The sequence below is a fragment of the Delphinapterus leucas genome, chromosome 3 (genome assembly GCF_059928025.1).
Source record: "Delphinapterus leucas isolate spDelLeu-1000000601 "Yukka" chromosome 3, BTC_Dleu_Yukka2, whole genome shotgun sequence".
NCBI lineage: Eukaryota > Metazoa > Chordata > Mammalia > Artiodactyla > Monodontidae > Delphinapterus > Delphinapterus leucas.
The window spans coordinates 128,758,507-128,775,385 of NC_143131.1; the positions used below are offsets into that span (position 1 = coordinate 128,758,507).

The 16,879-nt window shown below is 42.8% G+C and overlaps 1 protein-coding gene across 3 annotated transcripts in view; it reads left to right on the forward strand.

Annotated features, from left to right (window-relative positions):
- Positions 1-16,879, forward strand: part of LOC111183115 (proton-coupled amino acid transporter 1) — a 103,944-nt gene that overhangs the window by 21,455 nt on the left and 65,610 nt on the right. For all 3 annotated transcript variants that reach the window (XM_022590189.3, XM_022590192.3, XM_089909584.1), the window contains 2 exons: positions 5,144-5,242; positions 9,534-9,700. In XM_022590189.3, the coding sequence (XP_022445897.1) occupies positions 5,144-5,242; positions 9,534-9,700 (266 nt within the window). The remainder of the gene's footprint in view (positions 1-5,143; positions 5,243-9,533; positions 9,701-16,879) is intronic.

Genomic DNA, 16,879 nt, shown 5'->3' on the forward strand with positions numbered 1-16,879 from the left:
TAGCAACCGCTCCCCAAGTTACGACAACGAAAAGTGTCTCCAGACGTTGCCAAATGTCCCCGGGGGGGCAAAATCATCCCCACTGAGATCACTGGTTTAGACTTTTTCCCAGTTAGATAATTAAGACATGATCATTGTATAAGATTGGAAAATAGAGAAAAATATTAAGATGATTCTTATATTAACTTATAACATTTATATTCTTATATTAAATAATATAAGAATCATCTTATTATATAACATATTGTAATAAGGAATATTTATTTTACCACTCCAGTTTTATATTTATTCAAATAGTAAATAATTCCTTACCACTCCAGTTTTATATTTATTTGTCAGAACTGTAAATCCGGTGATTATTCCACCTCACATAGCCCATGTGGGCAGGTCTGTGGGGAGGTGCAGGAAAGGACATCTGTATATAGATGGGTAGAAGATCAGGCTGAGGAAAATGTGCCCTTAAACACTGGTTGATTATAGACATTTGCCAAGACTTGAGAAAAGGAAGAAAATGAAAGCATGTGAATAAAAGAATAACTTTAAAAAAAGGTATGTAAATTTAATTCCCCAAATAACTCATCAATACATACTTATGAAAATACAGACAACACAAATACCTTTTGAACACTCCATCTCCACCCTGAGTCTCCTCCACTCTGGGACCCACTGTGTGTGTTTCTAGGTCCTGCGAATGCATTTACACACTGTATTCCTATGTAGAGAAATATATAAAGCAAAAATTGGTTTTGTGCGTTTTTTAACATAATTTAAAAAGTTATTACATGTAGTGTTCATCTGCCTTGCTTTTCTTCGTTGACAATATCTCAGAAAGCCTTCCATGCTGATACACCTGGTTTTATCTCATTCTTTTTAATTGCTAAATAGTATCTCAGAGAATAGACATGCTGTAGTTTTGTAGCCTGTCAAGTCATGTATCATCTGTAGTGTCATTTAGTATTATGACAGTGAATATTCGTATGCCTTCCTTTTTGTGGACATGTATAAATACTTCTCCAAGATAAGCATCTAGAGGTGCTTAGAGACGCAATTGCTAGACAGTGTGCACTGTAGAATTTTTTATATTGCCAAGTTGCTTTTTCCAAAAGCTATTTACCAATTTCACATTGACTCCCTTCCACAGTTTGTGAGCAACCCCTTCTAGCCACACTGTGTCAATCTTTTGAATCTGGCTCAGTCTGACAGGTGAACATTACCTCATTTTCACAGTCTGCTTAACAGTGACCCGGTTACCCCCTGATGAGGTTTCTAGGAAAACAGTGGGTCATAAAATACAAGGACTTCCTGTACTGAGGAAATGACATAATGAGTTTAGACTAACAGTGTAGCAGTGAGCGTTTACCGGTATTTCCTTCTCCCAGTAAGTCAGGTGGATGGCAGATACTGACTCTTCTCCTGCAGAACTATTTTCTTTTTTTTTTTTTGAATACAAATTTTTATTCTGGGTACTTTTTACCATTTCAAACATCATAAATAGCTAAAGACAAACAAACAAAAAAAAACATATTGCAAAAACAATACCAAAAGATTTAAAATATATAATTTACATATAATAATCATGTAAGTATATGTCTTCATTATATACATTTTATTCATAATTTTGTTTATAGCTTTATTTTAGTATCTTTTATGGTTCTAGTAATGTAAGTGATATCCTTTATAAAAAGCCTTGCAATATTCTTACTAGCAGTCAAGGTGCAAGAATACCAAATCAAACTAGCCAAGGATCTAAGCAGAACTATTTTCTAACACATAAAATAGACAGCTGTCCATGTCCCATTTTTTTATGGGACTGGAAAGAGGACCTGTGAACACATGAATGACAATTTCCAGAGAGTTTCTTTCCCTATCTGGCCAATTCAGTTAAAACAAGCAAGGGTAAATAAATGTATGATTTAACTTTGTAATTAGAGATCTCAGTCAGTGCCTAGGACACACTGGTGAACGTTAAAGACAAAAACGGGTGATGCCAGCTCACGGAGACACCGCATTTAATTTCAAACCACTGCAGGTTGTTGGACTGTGGTCGTTGCTGTGATCAGAGGGCTGGGATGGGAATATGGGTTCCATAGCATCTCAGTCCCCCCTGAAAGTCCATCCAGGGCATTGCCTGTGCCTCGTATAACCTGCGCTTTTGGATGAGGCAGCCCTGCTGACTTCGCGAGAGCGATTCTGAGCCTGTCTCTGGGCTCAGCCAGGAGGTAGGTTGTGATCTGGTGGTGCTATCTGCCCGGGTCTGGCTGTGTGTTCAGGAGCTTCATTTTGATGTGGTACACAGCTAAAGATGTCCCTCTGGGTTGTTTTTGTTGTTGCTGTTAGTTCTGTCCCATCTTGGCATTTTACCCCCTTTACCTTGATATTTCCTCCTGCTGTCCAAAGTTCCTGAATTTTCACCTAAACCCGAGCCTGTACATGACCGATGCTCTTGCGCCTCAGGCTCATGCCATTGTAGGAAGTCGCCTGATGCCTTCCACCAGAGCAGCTGTCTTCATCATGTGCATGACAAATGGCACAGTTCTGAGCAGAGTGCCTTGCCCAGAAGGGCTCCCAATAAATCCAATAGATGTGTTATCACTGCATATCCTTAATTCTTTTTTTTTTGGCCGCATCGCACAGCTTGTGGGATCTTAGGTCCCCTGACCAGGGACTGAACCCGGGCCATGGCAGTGAGAGCTCCGAGTCCTAACCACTGCGCTGCCAGGGATATCCTTGATTCTGAGATGTAATTTTTCACAGTTAATAACGTTTCCAAAATTGGAGTACATCTGACAATCCTTATGTACATTTAACAGCATTTTTTTCAAAAAGCTGTTACAATTATATGATAATGTGGTACAAATGAGGAGATAATATGTTGCAAGTGAGCTGATTTTAATTTGCACATTTCTTTGTAAATGAAAGTTTTTCCCCAAGTTTAATTCGTTGGGGTGTAAGGCAGTAGCAGTCATTATGTATGTAGAATTATAAATTCCTTCTGCTGGTCTCATTCACACCGGTATCCTCAGACATGTATTTTGAAATTCCCTCTCTGATATCTCAGCCCGATCTGATATATCACTCTGGGCAGTAGTCATCCATTAACCAACAGATCCACTAACCTCCTGTTTTCAGGAACTTTAGTTACACTGTGACTCAGGGATAATTACGGGGTGATCTCACCCTCATATTTCATCAAAAAACAAAAATATTTACGAGTCTTGTCTTCATTCTAGGAACTGAAGTGCTTCTTTTTTATTTTTTGGCTGCGTTGGGTCTTCATTGCTGCGTGCAGGCTTTCTCTAGTTGTGGCAAGCAGGGGCTACTCTCCTTTGCGGTGTGCGGGCTTCTCATTGCGGTGGCTTCTCTTGTTGTGGAGCACAGGCTGTAGGCACACGGGCTTCAGTAGTTGCAGCACGCAGGCTAAGTTGTTGCGGCACGCAGGCCCTAGAGCATGCAGGCTTCAGTAGTTGTGGCACATGGGCTCTAGGGCAGGCAGGCTTCAGTAGTTGTGGAGCACAGGCTCTAGAGCACAGGCTCAGTAGGTGTGGCACACGGGCTTAGTTGCTCCGCGGCATGTGGGATCTTCCTGGACCAGGGATTGAACCTGTGTCCCCTGGCAGGCGGATTCTTAACCACTGCATCACCAGGGAAGTCCCTGAAGTGCTTCTTGTGAGAGCTCTAACTGATTTCTTAGCAGGGGCTCAGAAGAAAAAAAAAGAAAGCATTTAAAAAATCCTTTTTATCTTAGGAAGACTATAATATAATTGCTTTGAAATCTTTCAAAGAGAAGCCTGTTACAGAGAGGAATAGTAGATCTCTTTTTTGCTCTCTGATATTATTCCATCACACTGTTAGAACATTCCCCATATCTCTCTAGAGACCTCTTTAGGGAAATCAGTTTTAAAAGATTGTAAAAGGCAGTTTTAAAGTCATTTTTAAATCTAAAGGCCAAATTCTGAACGGATGGCAGCTTCTGTCTCCTCTGAGTCCTGCTCCTTCGATACTGTCCATCACTGGGGACTCTTGCCCATTAGTCAGCCAGGTGGGTACATACTTACATTGTACCTGCAGTTATCAAGTGTCTTGGTTTTTATATGCCTTCTTTTTAAAATGCTGTTTTTGCTATTTTTTTCCCATATGTGCCAATACTCCTGTCATGTGCCTATCAAAAATATTTTCCAAGTGTTGATTTACAGAATTTTTGAAAAAAGAGAGAAAGGGAAGTAGAGAAAGTGCTCATCTAAAAATCTACCACCTTTCCCTCCAGCTTTATCTGTGTGGAGTGTTTATGTAGTTGTATCATGGTGAATATATAAATTTAAAAAATATTTTTCTCATTACTATTTTTAAGCAGTTTTCATGTACTACTTAGTTATCCCACTCTTTACTTTTTAAATAGTGCATAATATTCTGTGGTGTATTGGATGTGCAGTAAACTACCTGTTCAGATGTTTGGGAGCATTTAGGTTGTTATCACTTACTGTTAAAAAGCCTTGCTCAACTTTTTTCGTATTTTCATCATTTTTTTTCTACTTAGATTATATTTCTGGGGATGGGATTACCTAGTGAAAGAACATGATTCTTTTTATGCAGTCTCTAACATTTAAGGGTTTTTTTAATAATAAATTTATTTTTTTAGTTTTGGCTGCATTGGGTCTTTGTTGCTGTGTGGGCTTTCTCTAGTTGCGGCGAGCGAGGGCTACTCTTCGTTGTGCTGCGCGGGCTTCTCATTGCAGTGGCTTTTCTTGCTGCGGAGCAGGGGCTGTAGGTGCACGGGCTTCAGTAGTTGTGGCTTGCGGGCTTGAGAGCGCAGGCTCAGTAGTTGTGGGGCACGGGCTTAGTTGCTCGTGGCATGTGAGATCTTCCCAGACCAGGGATTGAACCCACGTCCGCTGCATTGGCAGGCGGACTCTTAACCACTGCACCACCAGGGAAGTCCCAACATTTGAGTTTTTAATGGTACTTTGGGCTAGTCTTTCCCCAAAGCAAGTAGGGTTTTCTCAGCGATGGAAAAAAAAAAAGAAAGGCTATAAATGACCCCAAATCACCTGTCCCAGACTTAGGAAAGGTTTGACCTGTCTGATGCTGGGGTTGAAATCATGAATCTCTATATAGCCTTTGATCTGTTTTATTTTCTCTCTTTCAGGATATCCCAGACCCCAGATTCCTCCCCTTGGTGGCATCCTGGCAGACCTACCCTCTTTTCTTTGGCACAGCCATTTTTGCATTTGAAGGCATCGGGATGGTAAGAGTTGCACTGTGATTCTCTGGTGCCCTCAGTGTCCTTGAGGTCTGCTTTAAGGAATGCTGAGGAAATGCTATTAGAAATTATCTTCTGAGTCTTATTGGCCAGTTAATGAATAGCGTTTCAAAGACTCCACTGAAGTTTCCCAGCTCCAGGTTTTGGAAGTAAGTTGTATGTAATTTGAGAATGTTTCCTTTCAAGCCCTCTCTGTTGCACACTCATCTCCTGTGTGTGCAGTAAGCAGCAGTGCAGGGCAATTCTGAACACAGGGTCTAGATTCAGACTGACTTGGGGTGAGTCCTGGCTGTGCCAGAGAGTAGCTGTGTGACCTTGTGCAAGGACTCGCCTGCTCAGAGCCTTCATTGTTTGCTTCTGAAAAGTGGGCTTAATGTTTAGTAGTTGTTAGGATTAAATGAGATACGTGTAAAGTGCTTTGTACGGTCTCTGACATACGGTGAGCATAAGTACTTTTCATTTTCATTAATAATACTATTGATTTTATTGTTAAATCAATAAACATATGAACTAATTCTCTGCCCTGGAACACTGTTGAGCTGTATTTTCCTTGTATACATGAGTAGCCTTTAATCCTAGCTCAACTTCCCCGTGTTGGTGCTGTGATTCCACCAAATTCTTCTCCTAAAGGGAGGGATCTGTCACTCAGGTGTACCTATTTTGGTTTTTATTTGTGTTTTTCATAATAAAGGTCCAGTATTCTCTGAAGAAAGTTATTAGCTCTGCTGGCTTAGGGCTTAGGAAATGGGAAGACACTTCTTTCATGGAATATCTTTTTGTCCCCATTTGATTGTCCTGTCACCTTATACACTTTTAAGAAAACCTAGAAGCTGGACATTTTTTGTCACAATTTGAGGAATTGCCCAGGTGGTGTCCATGGAACATGAGGCTCTAACAACATGGGGGAGGCTTTTCGGGTGATTGTGTGTACGTGGTTGTCCTGAGGTTTTGAACCTTTCCCTGTGCTTGCTCTTGGGGCTTCTCATTGCCCAAGAAGAATGTCTCATCTTTTTTTTTTTTTTTTAATAAATTTATTTATTTATTTTATCTTTGCTTTGGGTCTTCGTTGCTGCGCGCGGGCTTTCTCTAGTTGCAGCAAGCGGGGGCTACTCTTCACTGCGGTGCGCTGGCTTCTCACTGCAGTGACTTCTCTTGTTGTGGAACATGGGCTCTAGGCGCGTGGGCTTCAGTAGTTGTGGCTCGCGGGCTCTAGAGCGCGGGCTCAGTTGTTCCGTGGCATTTGGGATCTTCCCAGACCTGGGCTCGAACCCATGTCCCCTGCATTGGCAGGCGGATTCTTAACCCCTGCACCACCAGGGAAGCCCCAGAATATCTCATCTTGATTCACAGACACATATGGTTTCCCTGCTGCTGGGGCAGAGGCCTGAAGGGGCCTGTATTATAGCAGGAGAAAGCGGCCCCAAGCACTCGGGACTGGAAAGAAGAGGCTGAGTGAGTGCGGAAAGATGCTCGGGTTTCTTTAGGAACGTTGTACTGTATTTGTCAGTTTCCCCTAACAGCACAGGGCAGAAATTGTTCTTTGTTTCATTTCATTAGCTGAGGCTTGGATACAGAGTGATTCTGTAATCCTCATTATCTGTTACTTCAAGATTTGTCCATGTTTTCTCTTTTTACAATAGAGACACTGCTGTTTTGACTGTTAGTTTGGATCTGAGGGCTGTTGGGCATGACGGGTAAGAGCAGTGGACTCACTGGGATTTCCCGTGCTCTCTCTGTTTCTGCACCATTGACCTGGGCTGGCTGGGCTGGAGGAGATGGGCACCCTGCCCTCTGGCTCCTGAGACTCTCCATAGAAAGAAACCGAAGGAAAGCTTAGAAACTGTTTCTCATTGGATGTAGATCAACTGAAGCTTGAGCCCCTTGAGCCGGGCAGCGGGGGCTGGGGTTGGGGGGCGGGGTGGGGGGTGGGGTTGCTGAGGGCCAGTTGGAGATACAGAGCAGTGATACGCCCCAGAGCCCCAGGCCGGCAGCTGGCTCAGGGTGTGTCTGGCTCAGACCTGCTCTGCCTCATTTCCCTCAAGGAAAATGAGCATAAGGACAAGATCAAAGACAGTTGGGACGGGTGGGGGTGGGGGGGGGCGGGGGCAGTTTGATGTTGCCGTGAGTCACATTTTGGGAGTCAGACCAGCCAGGGGCGGTTGACAGCAGATCATGAAGGTTGTCACAGTCACACTTGCTATTTTCCCTGTCCCTATACGAACCAGCCTTCATTAAGGGCCTTTCCTAACAGTATGGAGGTTTCTCAAAAAACTAAAAATAGGGACTTCCCTGGTAGTCCAGCGGTTAAGACTCCTCGCTCCCAATGCGGATTCGATCCCTGGTCGGGGAACTAACATCCCACATATCGCAACTAAGCTCACACGCTGCAACTACTGAGCTTGCGCACTCTAGAGCCGGTGCGCCGCACCTAGAGAAGCCCACATGCCGCAACGAAGACCCAGCACAGCCTAAATAAATAATAAATAAAAATAAATTTATTGAAACAAAAACCTAAAAATAGAGTTGCCATGTGATCCAGCAATTCCAGCAATTCCATTCCTGGGCATCTACCCAGACAAAACTATAATCTGAACACCCCTGTGTTCATAGCAGCACTGTTCACAATGGCCAAGACATGGAAGCAACCTAAATGTCCACTGACAGATGAATGAATAAAGAAGATGTGGCATACACACACACACACACACACACACACAATGGAATATTACTCAGCCATTGAAAAGAATGAAAGAATGCCATTTGCAGCAATGTGGATGCAACTAGAGATTATCATACTAAATAAAGTAAGAAAGAGAAAGACAAGTATCATCTGATATCACTTATATGTAGAATCTAAAATATGACCCAAACAAACGTATCTACAAAACAAGAACAGACTCACAAATAGAGAGAACAGACTTGTGGTTGCCAGGGGGTCGGGGGTAGGGAAGGATTGAGAGCTTGGGATTAGCAAATGCAAACTATTGCATACAGGATGGATAAACAACAAGGTCCTACTGTATAGCACAGGGAACTCTATTCAATATCCTGTGATAAATCATAATGGAGAAGAATATGAAAAAGAATGTATATATGTATGACTGAGTTACTTTGCTGTGCAGCAGAAATTAAACACAACACTGTAAGTCAACTATACTTAAATGTTTTAAAAGAAAATTTTCATAATAAAAATTTTAAGTGTTAAAAAAAAGGGGGGGCCTTTCCTTGGCTTTGGCTAATGTTAAAGAAAGTCCTGGGCTTCCCTGGTGGTGCAGTGGTTGGGAGTCCGCCTACCAATTCAGGGGACACGGGTTTGAGCCCTGGTTCGGGAGGATTCCACATGCTGTGGAGCAACTAGGCCCGGGCACCACAGCTACTGAGCCTGCGCTCTAGAGCCCGCGAGCCACAGCTACTGAGCCTGCATGCCACAGCTACTGTAGCCTATGCACTTGGAGCCCGTGCTCCACAACAGGGGAGGCCACCACAATGAGAGGCCCGCATGCCATGGCTGGGGAGAGCCCGCGTGCAGCAGCAAGGACCCAACGCAAGCAAAAATAAAATAAATAAATTTAATAATAAAAATAAATAAATAAAGTCCTCTGCTATGAGGGAGAAGGCCGTGAGGATCAGTGGTTTGAAACAGGAGTCTGGAAACTGGGTTTTGTTATACATCTCCACGAGCCTCAATCTCCAGGGTCCTCTCGGTTTCTCTAACTTGGAGATTTCACTTGTCACTGCTAGTGCCCACCCCTTTTGAGGTAAGGAGACGGTTTCTGGGAACTGGAGTGGCAGTTTTCCCTGACCTGCATTTTGCATTCTTGGGACAGGTTAGTAGAGCTGTGATTTCAGGTGAGGTACAGCTGGCTTGGGCCACCACCTATGTCTCTTCCTTGTTGCGCTGGGTGGGCATGATGCAAGAGGGCCTGCTGGGTGCCATGCCACCTGCATTTGAGGAGTAAACAGCACTCCCAGCCCACAGCGATCTTGTAGCCGAAGGCAAAGAGCCAGCCTGTGCCAGGAGTCCTGGCTTCCGGGCCTGCCTGCCCTTACCTCCCGGGACTTCCTGCTTAGACAGCAGGCTCCAGAGCTCCTCCAGCTTGGCAAGCATAACTAATGAGGAACAGCTTGCATTTGTCTGTCTAGTCAAGGACAGATGTGCTTTGGGGGAATTTGGGGATAGAGAAGTTACTTTTTTCTGAGAATATTACTTTGTTGTTGTCATTGGCCATTAAAGTTGCTTTTTTCTATGCTTTCTCTTCTCTCACTACTCTCCTAGGTTCTGCCCCTTGAAAACAAAATGAAGGATCCCCGGAAGTTCTCGCTCATCCTCTATGTGGGAATGGCTATCATCACTGTCCTCTACATCAGCCTGGCGTGTCTGGGGTACCTGCAATTTGGAGCTAGAATCCAAGGGAGCATAACCCTCAACCTGCCCAACTGTTGGTATGTTGGGGAGGATGGAAGCCTGGGAGCACTGGGTTTTTAAAAAAATTAATGAGGGTCAGAATGTGATTATTTCCTCCTCCCTATCTCTTAAATCAGCCCACTTCACTTTTTAAAAAAAAAAAAATTTTATTTATTTATTTTTGGCTGCGTTGGGTCTTCGTTGCTGCAGGCAGGCTTTCTCTGGGTGTGGCGAGCGGGGGGCTACTCTTCATTGCGGTGCGCGGGCTTCTCACTGCGGTGGCTCCTCTTGCTGCGGAGCACGGGCTCTACGCGCATGGGCTTCCGTAGTTGCGGCACGCGGGCTCAGTAGTTGTGGCTCGCGGGCTCCAGAGCACAGGCTCAGTAGTTGTGGCGCACTGGCTTAGTTGCTCCATGGGATGTGGGATCTTCGCAGACCAGGGCTCGAACCCATGTCCCCTGCACTGGCAGGCGGATTCTTAACCACTGTGCCACCAGGGAAGCCCCAGCCCATTTCACTTTAGCTCTCACTTGCCACCAGCCCCTAGCCTAGCACCATCCCTCCTTGGCTGCCCAGTAAGCCTTTTGGCTGGTTTCCCTGCCTGGGTCTGACTCTCTCTCCACATCTGTTCTCCTCCTGTTACCCGCGTGAGCCATCTAACCCGTAGTGCAGTCATGCACTTCCCCATTGAGAAGGCTCAAAGGCTTCCTTTAGTTCTTATGATAAAAAGGAAACCTTCAGGTACAGTCAGGGCCACTCAGGCTCTAGCCCCACCCCTACCTTATTCCTTCTCAGTGAGGAGGACGCAGCCTGGGCGTCACTCTGTTTGAGAAACTTCTCTGATGTCTCAGCCGCAGCAACTTCAAGTCTAGGTCAGTGGCCCTCCTCTCTGCTGCCCTGGAGTCTCGTGAGGATCCTGTCCTAATTCTTCTCCCATTGTGTTATAGTTGTCTGTTTACCTGTACTGTGATCTCCCTACATTGTAAGCTCTGAGGGTAGCAACTGTCCAGTTCTTCATTTTACTCCAAGCCCCTGGCACAATGCCTGGCGTACGATCAAAACCCAGTGAAAAGTTTTTGAATGAAAAGGAGGACTAAGCGCTGAGACTGTGAGGCATTTATAAATGAGGAGAGGTTACCAGGAAGCCAGTGGGGCCCAGAGGATAGAGGTGATCTGCTGTGTCCCAGCTCTACGGCCTTGGACAGATCACAGCTTCTCACTGCCTCAGTTCCCCTTTCTGGGAAATAAGAATAGTCATTTCTGCCAGGATTGTCATGAAGAGCAAAAGATGTGTGTGAGCTTTCTAATACTGAACTGGCACTATGGGGAAGTAGGATGCTGCAAGAGCTTTTTGCTTTGGGTGAGTCATTCCGATGGAAATGGATGCTGCATGGATTGGCTGATCCCCTGACTGATGGTGCCATTTCTCCCCGGAGATCTGAGCCCAGAATGGTCAAGCATCCAGTCCATTGACCTTGAACCATTCTAAATAGACGGAGAAAGAGGAGGGCAAACCTGCCTGGTTCCCAGCTTCTGCTGTGCCTGTCCCAATGGCTGTCACCTGCTCCACGTGCAGGTGCAGATGGAGCCTCTCACCGTGGGCCCGGGATGCTTGGGAACCCTTCTGTATCTCATTTTCCCGAAGTCACGGTTGCTGTATTGTAGAGAAGCACTGAGACATACTGAAATGCTTCCTAAAAAGGTAGATGTCACAGGGTGTGTCTTAAGCAGCAGTTCTTTTCGGAAGATTACAGTTTCATTGCGGAGAGCAGCCGTGAGCAGATTCTGAGAAGCGTGTCCAATGCCCTAGGGATCAGAATCACCTTTCAAGCCAGTCTGGTATTAGAGCTCTGATCAGTGAGGCATTGTACAAGGACAGACTGAGAAAATTGAGAAAAACATCTTTTCAGGAGTATCAGTGTTTCGCACAGGACACCCTGATCAGCAGGGCTTTGGGGACTAGGTTTGTTGTATGGCCAGCCAAGTGGTAGCCCTGAAATGGGCTTTTGTTTTCTGAAAGTCTTTCTCTTTCCCTCTGATGCCTGCTTTTAAATTTCCAAATGTTCCTGCTCTTTCAAGAGAGAAGAGTCGGGTGGTAGCTCGCATAAGTGAAGATAAGTGGATCAGGGGCCGCAGAAGCAGCCCACATAATCTGAAGCCATAGCTGAGCATCTGTCTTCTTTCCTCTGATGTTTCAAACCCAGCTACCCTGATCTTTCTGCCTCCATTCGGGTGTGATTTATTTGGCCATCCCAGCAGGTGACTATCCTGATTCTAGACTTGCCAGCACTCCAGAAGGCTTCGGTGCTGCACTGAGTTTAATTATAGAGCCACTAGCTGGTTTTTTCCCCAAGGATTTTTATCATCTCTTCTTGGAACAAGTAAGACGTTTTGTCAATCTCAGTTTCTCCCAGGATGTTCTGCTCATAGCATTAGAACATCTTCTAGGTATTAATTTCGACCACAGAGGAATTCAGTATGCATCATGCACAATATAATCACCACTTTTAAATAGATTTCCAAGGCAGGGAGGTCCGTGTTTCTCGCTTCATAATGCATGAGGGTCTTATGTGAAGTGGAGCTTTGCATAGGGGCAGTGTCCTTCCCTTTAATGATCAAGTCAGATCTGTGAATACTTATTGATCAGACCTTTTTACTCCTCTGCACAGTCCTAGGCCTGGGATAAGATAGAGATGTCCCATGGTGAGTCAGCAGTCTCCCTGAGAAGCTACACATGAAGCAGTAGTAGGATAGTAACCCTAGTGGAATGCAAAGATGGATTTTGCTCCTGCCTCTTGCACTGTGTGGTCACTGTCTGATTCTAGGGAGCACTGAATTGGATGGGAAGGATATAAATAGGCTTGTTGGAGTTATATTGCATTTTTTTATAACATCTTTATTGGAGTATAATTGCTTTACAATGGTGTGTTAGTTTCTGCTTTATAACAAAGTGAATCAGTTATACATATACATATGTTCCCATATGTCTTCCCTCTTGCGTCTCCCTCCCTCCCTATCCCACCCCTCTAGGTGGTCACAAAGCATCGAGCTGATCTCCCTGTGCTATGCGGCTGCTTCCCACTAGCTATCTATTTTACGTTTGGTAGTGTATACGTGTCCATGCCACTCTCTCACTTTGTCACAGCTTACCCTTCCCCCTCCCCATATCCTCAAGTCCATTCTCTAGTAGATCTGTGTCTTTATTCCCGTCTTGCCCCTAGGTTCTTCCTGACCTTTTTTTTTTCTTTTTTCTTAGACTCCATATATATGTTTTGGCATATGGTATTTGTTTTTCTCTTTCTGACTTACTTCACTCTGTAGGACAGACTCTAGGTCCATCCACCTCACTACAAATATCTCAATTTCATTTCTTTTTATGGCTGAGTAATATTCCATTGTATATATGTGCCACATCTTCTTTATCCATTCATCTGTTGATGGACACTTAGGTTGCTTCCATGTCCTGGCTATTGTAAATAGAGCTGCAATGAACATTTTGGTACATGACTCTTTTTGAATTATGGTTTTCTCAGGATATATGCCCAGTAGTGGGATTACTGGGTCATATGATAGTTCTATTTTTAGTTTTTTAAGGGACCTCCATACTGTTCTCCATATCGGTTGTATCAATTTACATTCCCACCAACAGTGTATGAGGGTTCCCTTTTCTCCACATCCTCTCCAGCATTTATTGCTTGTAGTTTTTTGATGATGGCCATTCTGACCGGTGTGTGGTGATACCTCATTGTAGTTTTGACTTGCATTTCTCTAATTATTAGTGATGTTGAGCATCTTTTCATGTGTTTGTTGGCAGTCTGTATATCTTCTTTGGAGAAATGTCTATTTAGGTCTTCAGCTCATTTTTGGATTGGGTTGTTTGTTTTTCTGATATTGAGCTGCATGAGCTGCTTGTAAAGTTTGGCTTTGTCAGTTGCTTCATTTACAAATATTTTCTCCCATTCTGAGGGTTGTATTTTGGTCTTGTTTATGGTTTCCTTTGCTGTGCAAAAGCTTTGAAGTTTCATTAGGTCCCATTTGTTTATTTTTGCTTTTATTTCCATTTCTCTAGGAGGTGGGTCATAAAGGATCTTGCTGTGATTTATGTCATAGAGTGTTCTGCCTATGTTTTCCTCTAAGAGTTTGATAGTGTCTGGCCTTACATTTAGGTCTTTAATCCATTTTGAGTTTATTTTTGTGTATGGTGTTAGGGAGTGTTCTGATTTCATACTTTTACATGTACCTGTCCAGTTTTACCAGCACCACTTATTGAAGAGGCTGTCTTTTCTCCACTCTATATTCTTGCCTCCTTTATCAAAGATAAGGTGACCATATGTGTGTGGGTTTATCTCTGGGCTTTCTCTCCTGTCACTTTTTTTTTTTTTTTTTTTTTTTGCGGTACGCGGGCCTCTCACTGTTGTGGCCTCTCCCGTTGCGGAGCACAGGCTCCGGACACGCAGGCTCAGCGGCCATGGCTCACGGGCCCAGCTGCTCCGCAGCATGTGGGATCTTCCCGGACCATGGCACGAACCCGTGTCCCTTGCATCGGCAGGCGGACTCTCAACCACTGCGCCACCAGGGAAGCCCTAGTTGTTTCCCTACAAATTGTGAAAGTTTTTGTTCTAGTTCTGTGAAAAATGCCAGTGGTAGTTTGATAGGGATTGCATTGAATCTGTAGATTGCTTTGGGTAGTAGAGTCATGTTCACAATGTTGATTCTTCCAATCCAAGAACATGGCATATCTCTCCATCTATTTGTATCATCTTTAATTTCTTTAATCAGTGTCTTATAATATTCTGCATACAGGTCGTTTATCTCCTTAGGTAGGTTTATTCCTAGATATTTTATTCTTTTTGTTGCAATGGTAAATGGGAGTGTTTTCTTAATTTCACTTTCAGATTTTTCATCATTAGTGTATAGGAATGCTAGAGATTTCTGTGCATTAATTTTGTATCCTGCTACTTTACCAAATTCATTGATTAGCTCTAGTAGTTTTCTGGTAGCATCTTTAGGATTCTCTATGTATAGTATCATGTCATCTGCATGATACTATAGCTTTACTTTTTCTTTTCCGATTTGGATTCCTTTTATTTCTTTTTCTTCTCTGATTGCTGTGGCTAAAACTTCCAAAACTATGTTGAATAATAGTGGGGAGAGTGGGCAACCTTGTCTTGTTCCTGATCTTAGTGGAAATGGTTTCTGTTTTTCACCATTGAGGACAATGTTGGCTGTGGGTTTGTCATATATGGCCTTTATTATGTTGAGGAAAGTTCCCTCTATCCTTACTTTCTGCAGGGTTTTTATCATAAATGGGTGTTGAATTTGTCAAAAGCTTTCTCTGCATCGATTGAGATGATCATATGGTTTTTCTCCTTCAATTTGTTAATATGGTGTATCACATTGATTGATTTGCATATATTGAAGAAACCTTGTATTCCTGGGATAAATCCCACTTGACCATGGTGTATGATCCTCTTAATGTGCTGTTGGATTCTGTTTGCCAGTATTTTGTTGAGGATTTTTGCATCTATGTTTATCAGTGATATTGGCCTGTAGTTTTCCTTCTTTGTGACATCTTTGTCTGGTTTTGGTATCAGGGTGATGGTGGCCTCGTAGAATGAGTTAGGGAGTATTCCTCCCTCTGCTATATTTTGGAAGAGTTTGAGAAGGATAGGTGTTAGCTCTTCTCTAAATGTTTGATAGAATTCACCTGTGAAGCCATCTGGTCCTGGGCTTTTGTTTGTTGGAAGATTTTTAATCACAGTTTCAATTTCAGTGCTTGTGATTGGTCTGTTCATATTTCTTATTTATTCCTGGTTCAGTCTCAGCAGGTTGTGCATTTCTAAGGGTTTGTCCATTTCTTCCAGGTTGTCCATTTTATTGGCATATAGTTGCTTTTAGTAATCTCCCATGATCCTTTGTATTTCTGCAGTGTCAGTTGTTACTTCTCCTTTTTCATTTCTAATTGTATTGATTTCAGTCTTCTCCCTTTTTTTCTTGATGAGTCTGGCTAATGGTTTATCAATTTTGTTTATCTTCTCAAAGAACCAGCTTTTAGTTTTATTGATCTTTGCTATCGTTTCCTTCATTTCTTTTTCATTTATTTCTGATCTGATCTTTATGATTTATTTCCTTCTGCTAACTTTGGGGTTTTTTTGTTCTTCTTCCTCTGATTGCTTTAGGTGTAAGTTTAGGTTGTTTATTTGAGATGTTTTCTGTTTCTTAAGGTAGGATTGTATTTCTATAAACTTCCCTCTTAGAACTGCTTTTGCTGCATCCCATAGGTTTTGGGTCACTGTGTTTTCATTGTCATTTGTTTCTAGGTATTTTTTGATTTCTTTAGTGATCTCTTGGTTATTAAGTAGTGCATTGTTTAGCCTCCATGTGCTTGTATTTTTTTACAGGTTTTTTCCTGTAATTGATATCTAGTCTCAATGCATTGTGGTCAGAAAAGATACTTGATACAGTTTCATTTTTCTTAAATTTACCAAGGCTTGATTTGTGACTCAGGATATGATCTATCCTGGAGAATGTTCCTTGTTCACTTGAGAAGAATGTGTATTCTTTTGTTTTTGGATGGAATGTCCTATAAATATCAATTAAGTCTTTCTTGTTTAATGTATCATTTAAAGCTTGTGTTTCCTTATTTCTTTTCATTTTGGATGATCTGTCCATTGGTGAAAGTGGGGTGTTAAAGTTCCCTACTATGATTGTGTTACTGTCGATTTTCCCTTTTATGGCTGTTAGTATTTTCCTTATGTATTGAGGTGCTCCTATGTAGGGTGCATAAATATTTACAATTGTTATATCTTCTTCTTGGATCGATCCCTTGATCATGATGTAGTGTCCTTGGTCTCTTGTAATAGTCTTTATTTTAAAGTCTATTTTGTCTGATATGAGAATTGCAACTCCAGCTCTCTTCTGATTTCCATTTGCATGGAATATCTTTTTCCATCCCCTCACTTTCAGTCTGTGTGTGTCCCTAGGCCTGAAGTGGGTCTCTTGTAGACAGCAAATATATGGGTCTTGTTTTTGTATCCATTCAGCCAGTCTATGTCTTTTGGTTGGAGCATTTAATCCATTTACATTTAAGGTAATTATCGATATGTATGTTCCTTTTCCCGTTTTCTTAATTGTTTTGGGTTCATTATTGTAGGTCTTTTCCTTCTCTTGTGTTTCTTGCCTAGAGAAGTTCCTTTAGCATTTGTTGTAAAGCTCAT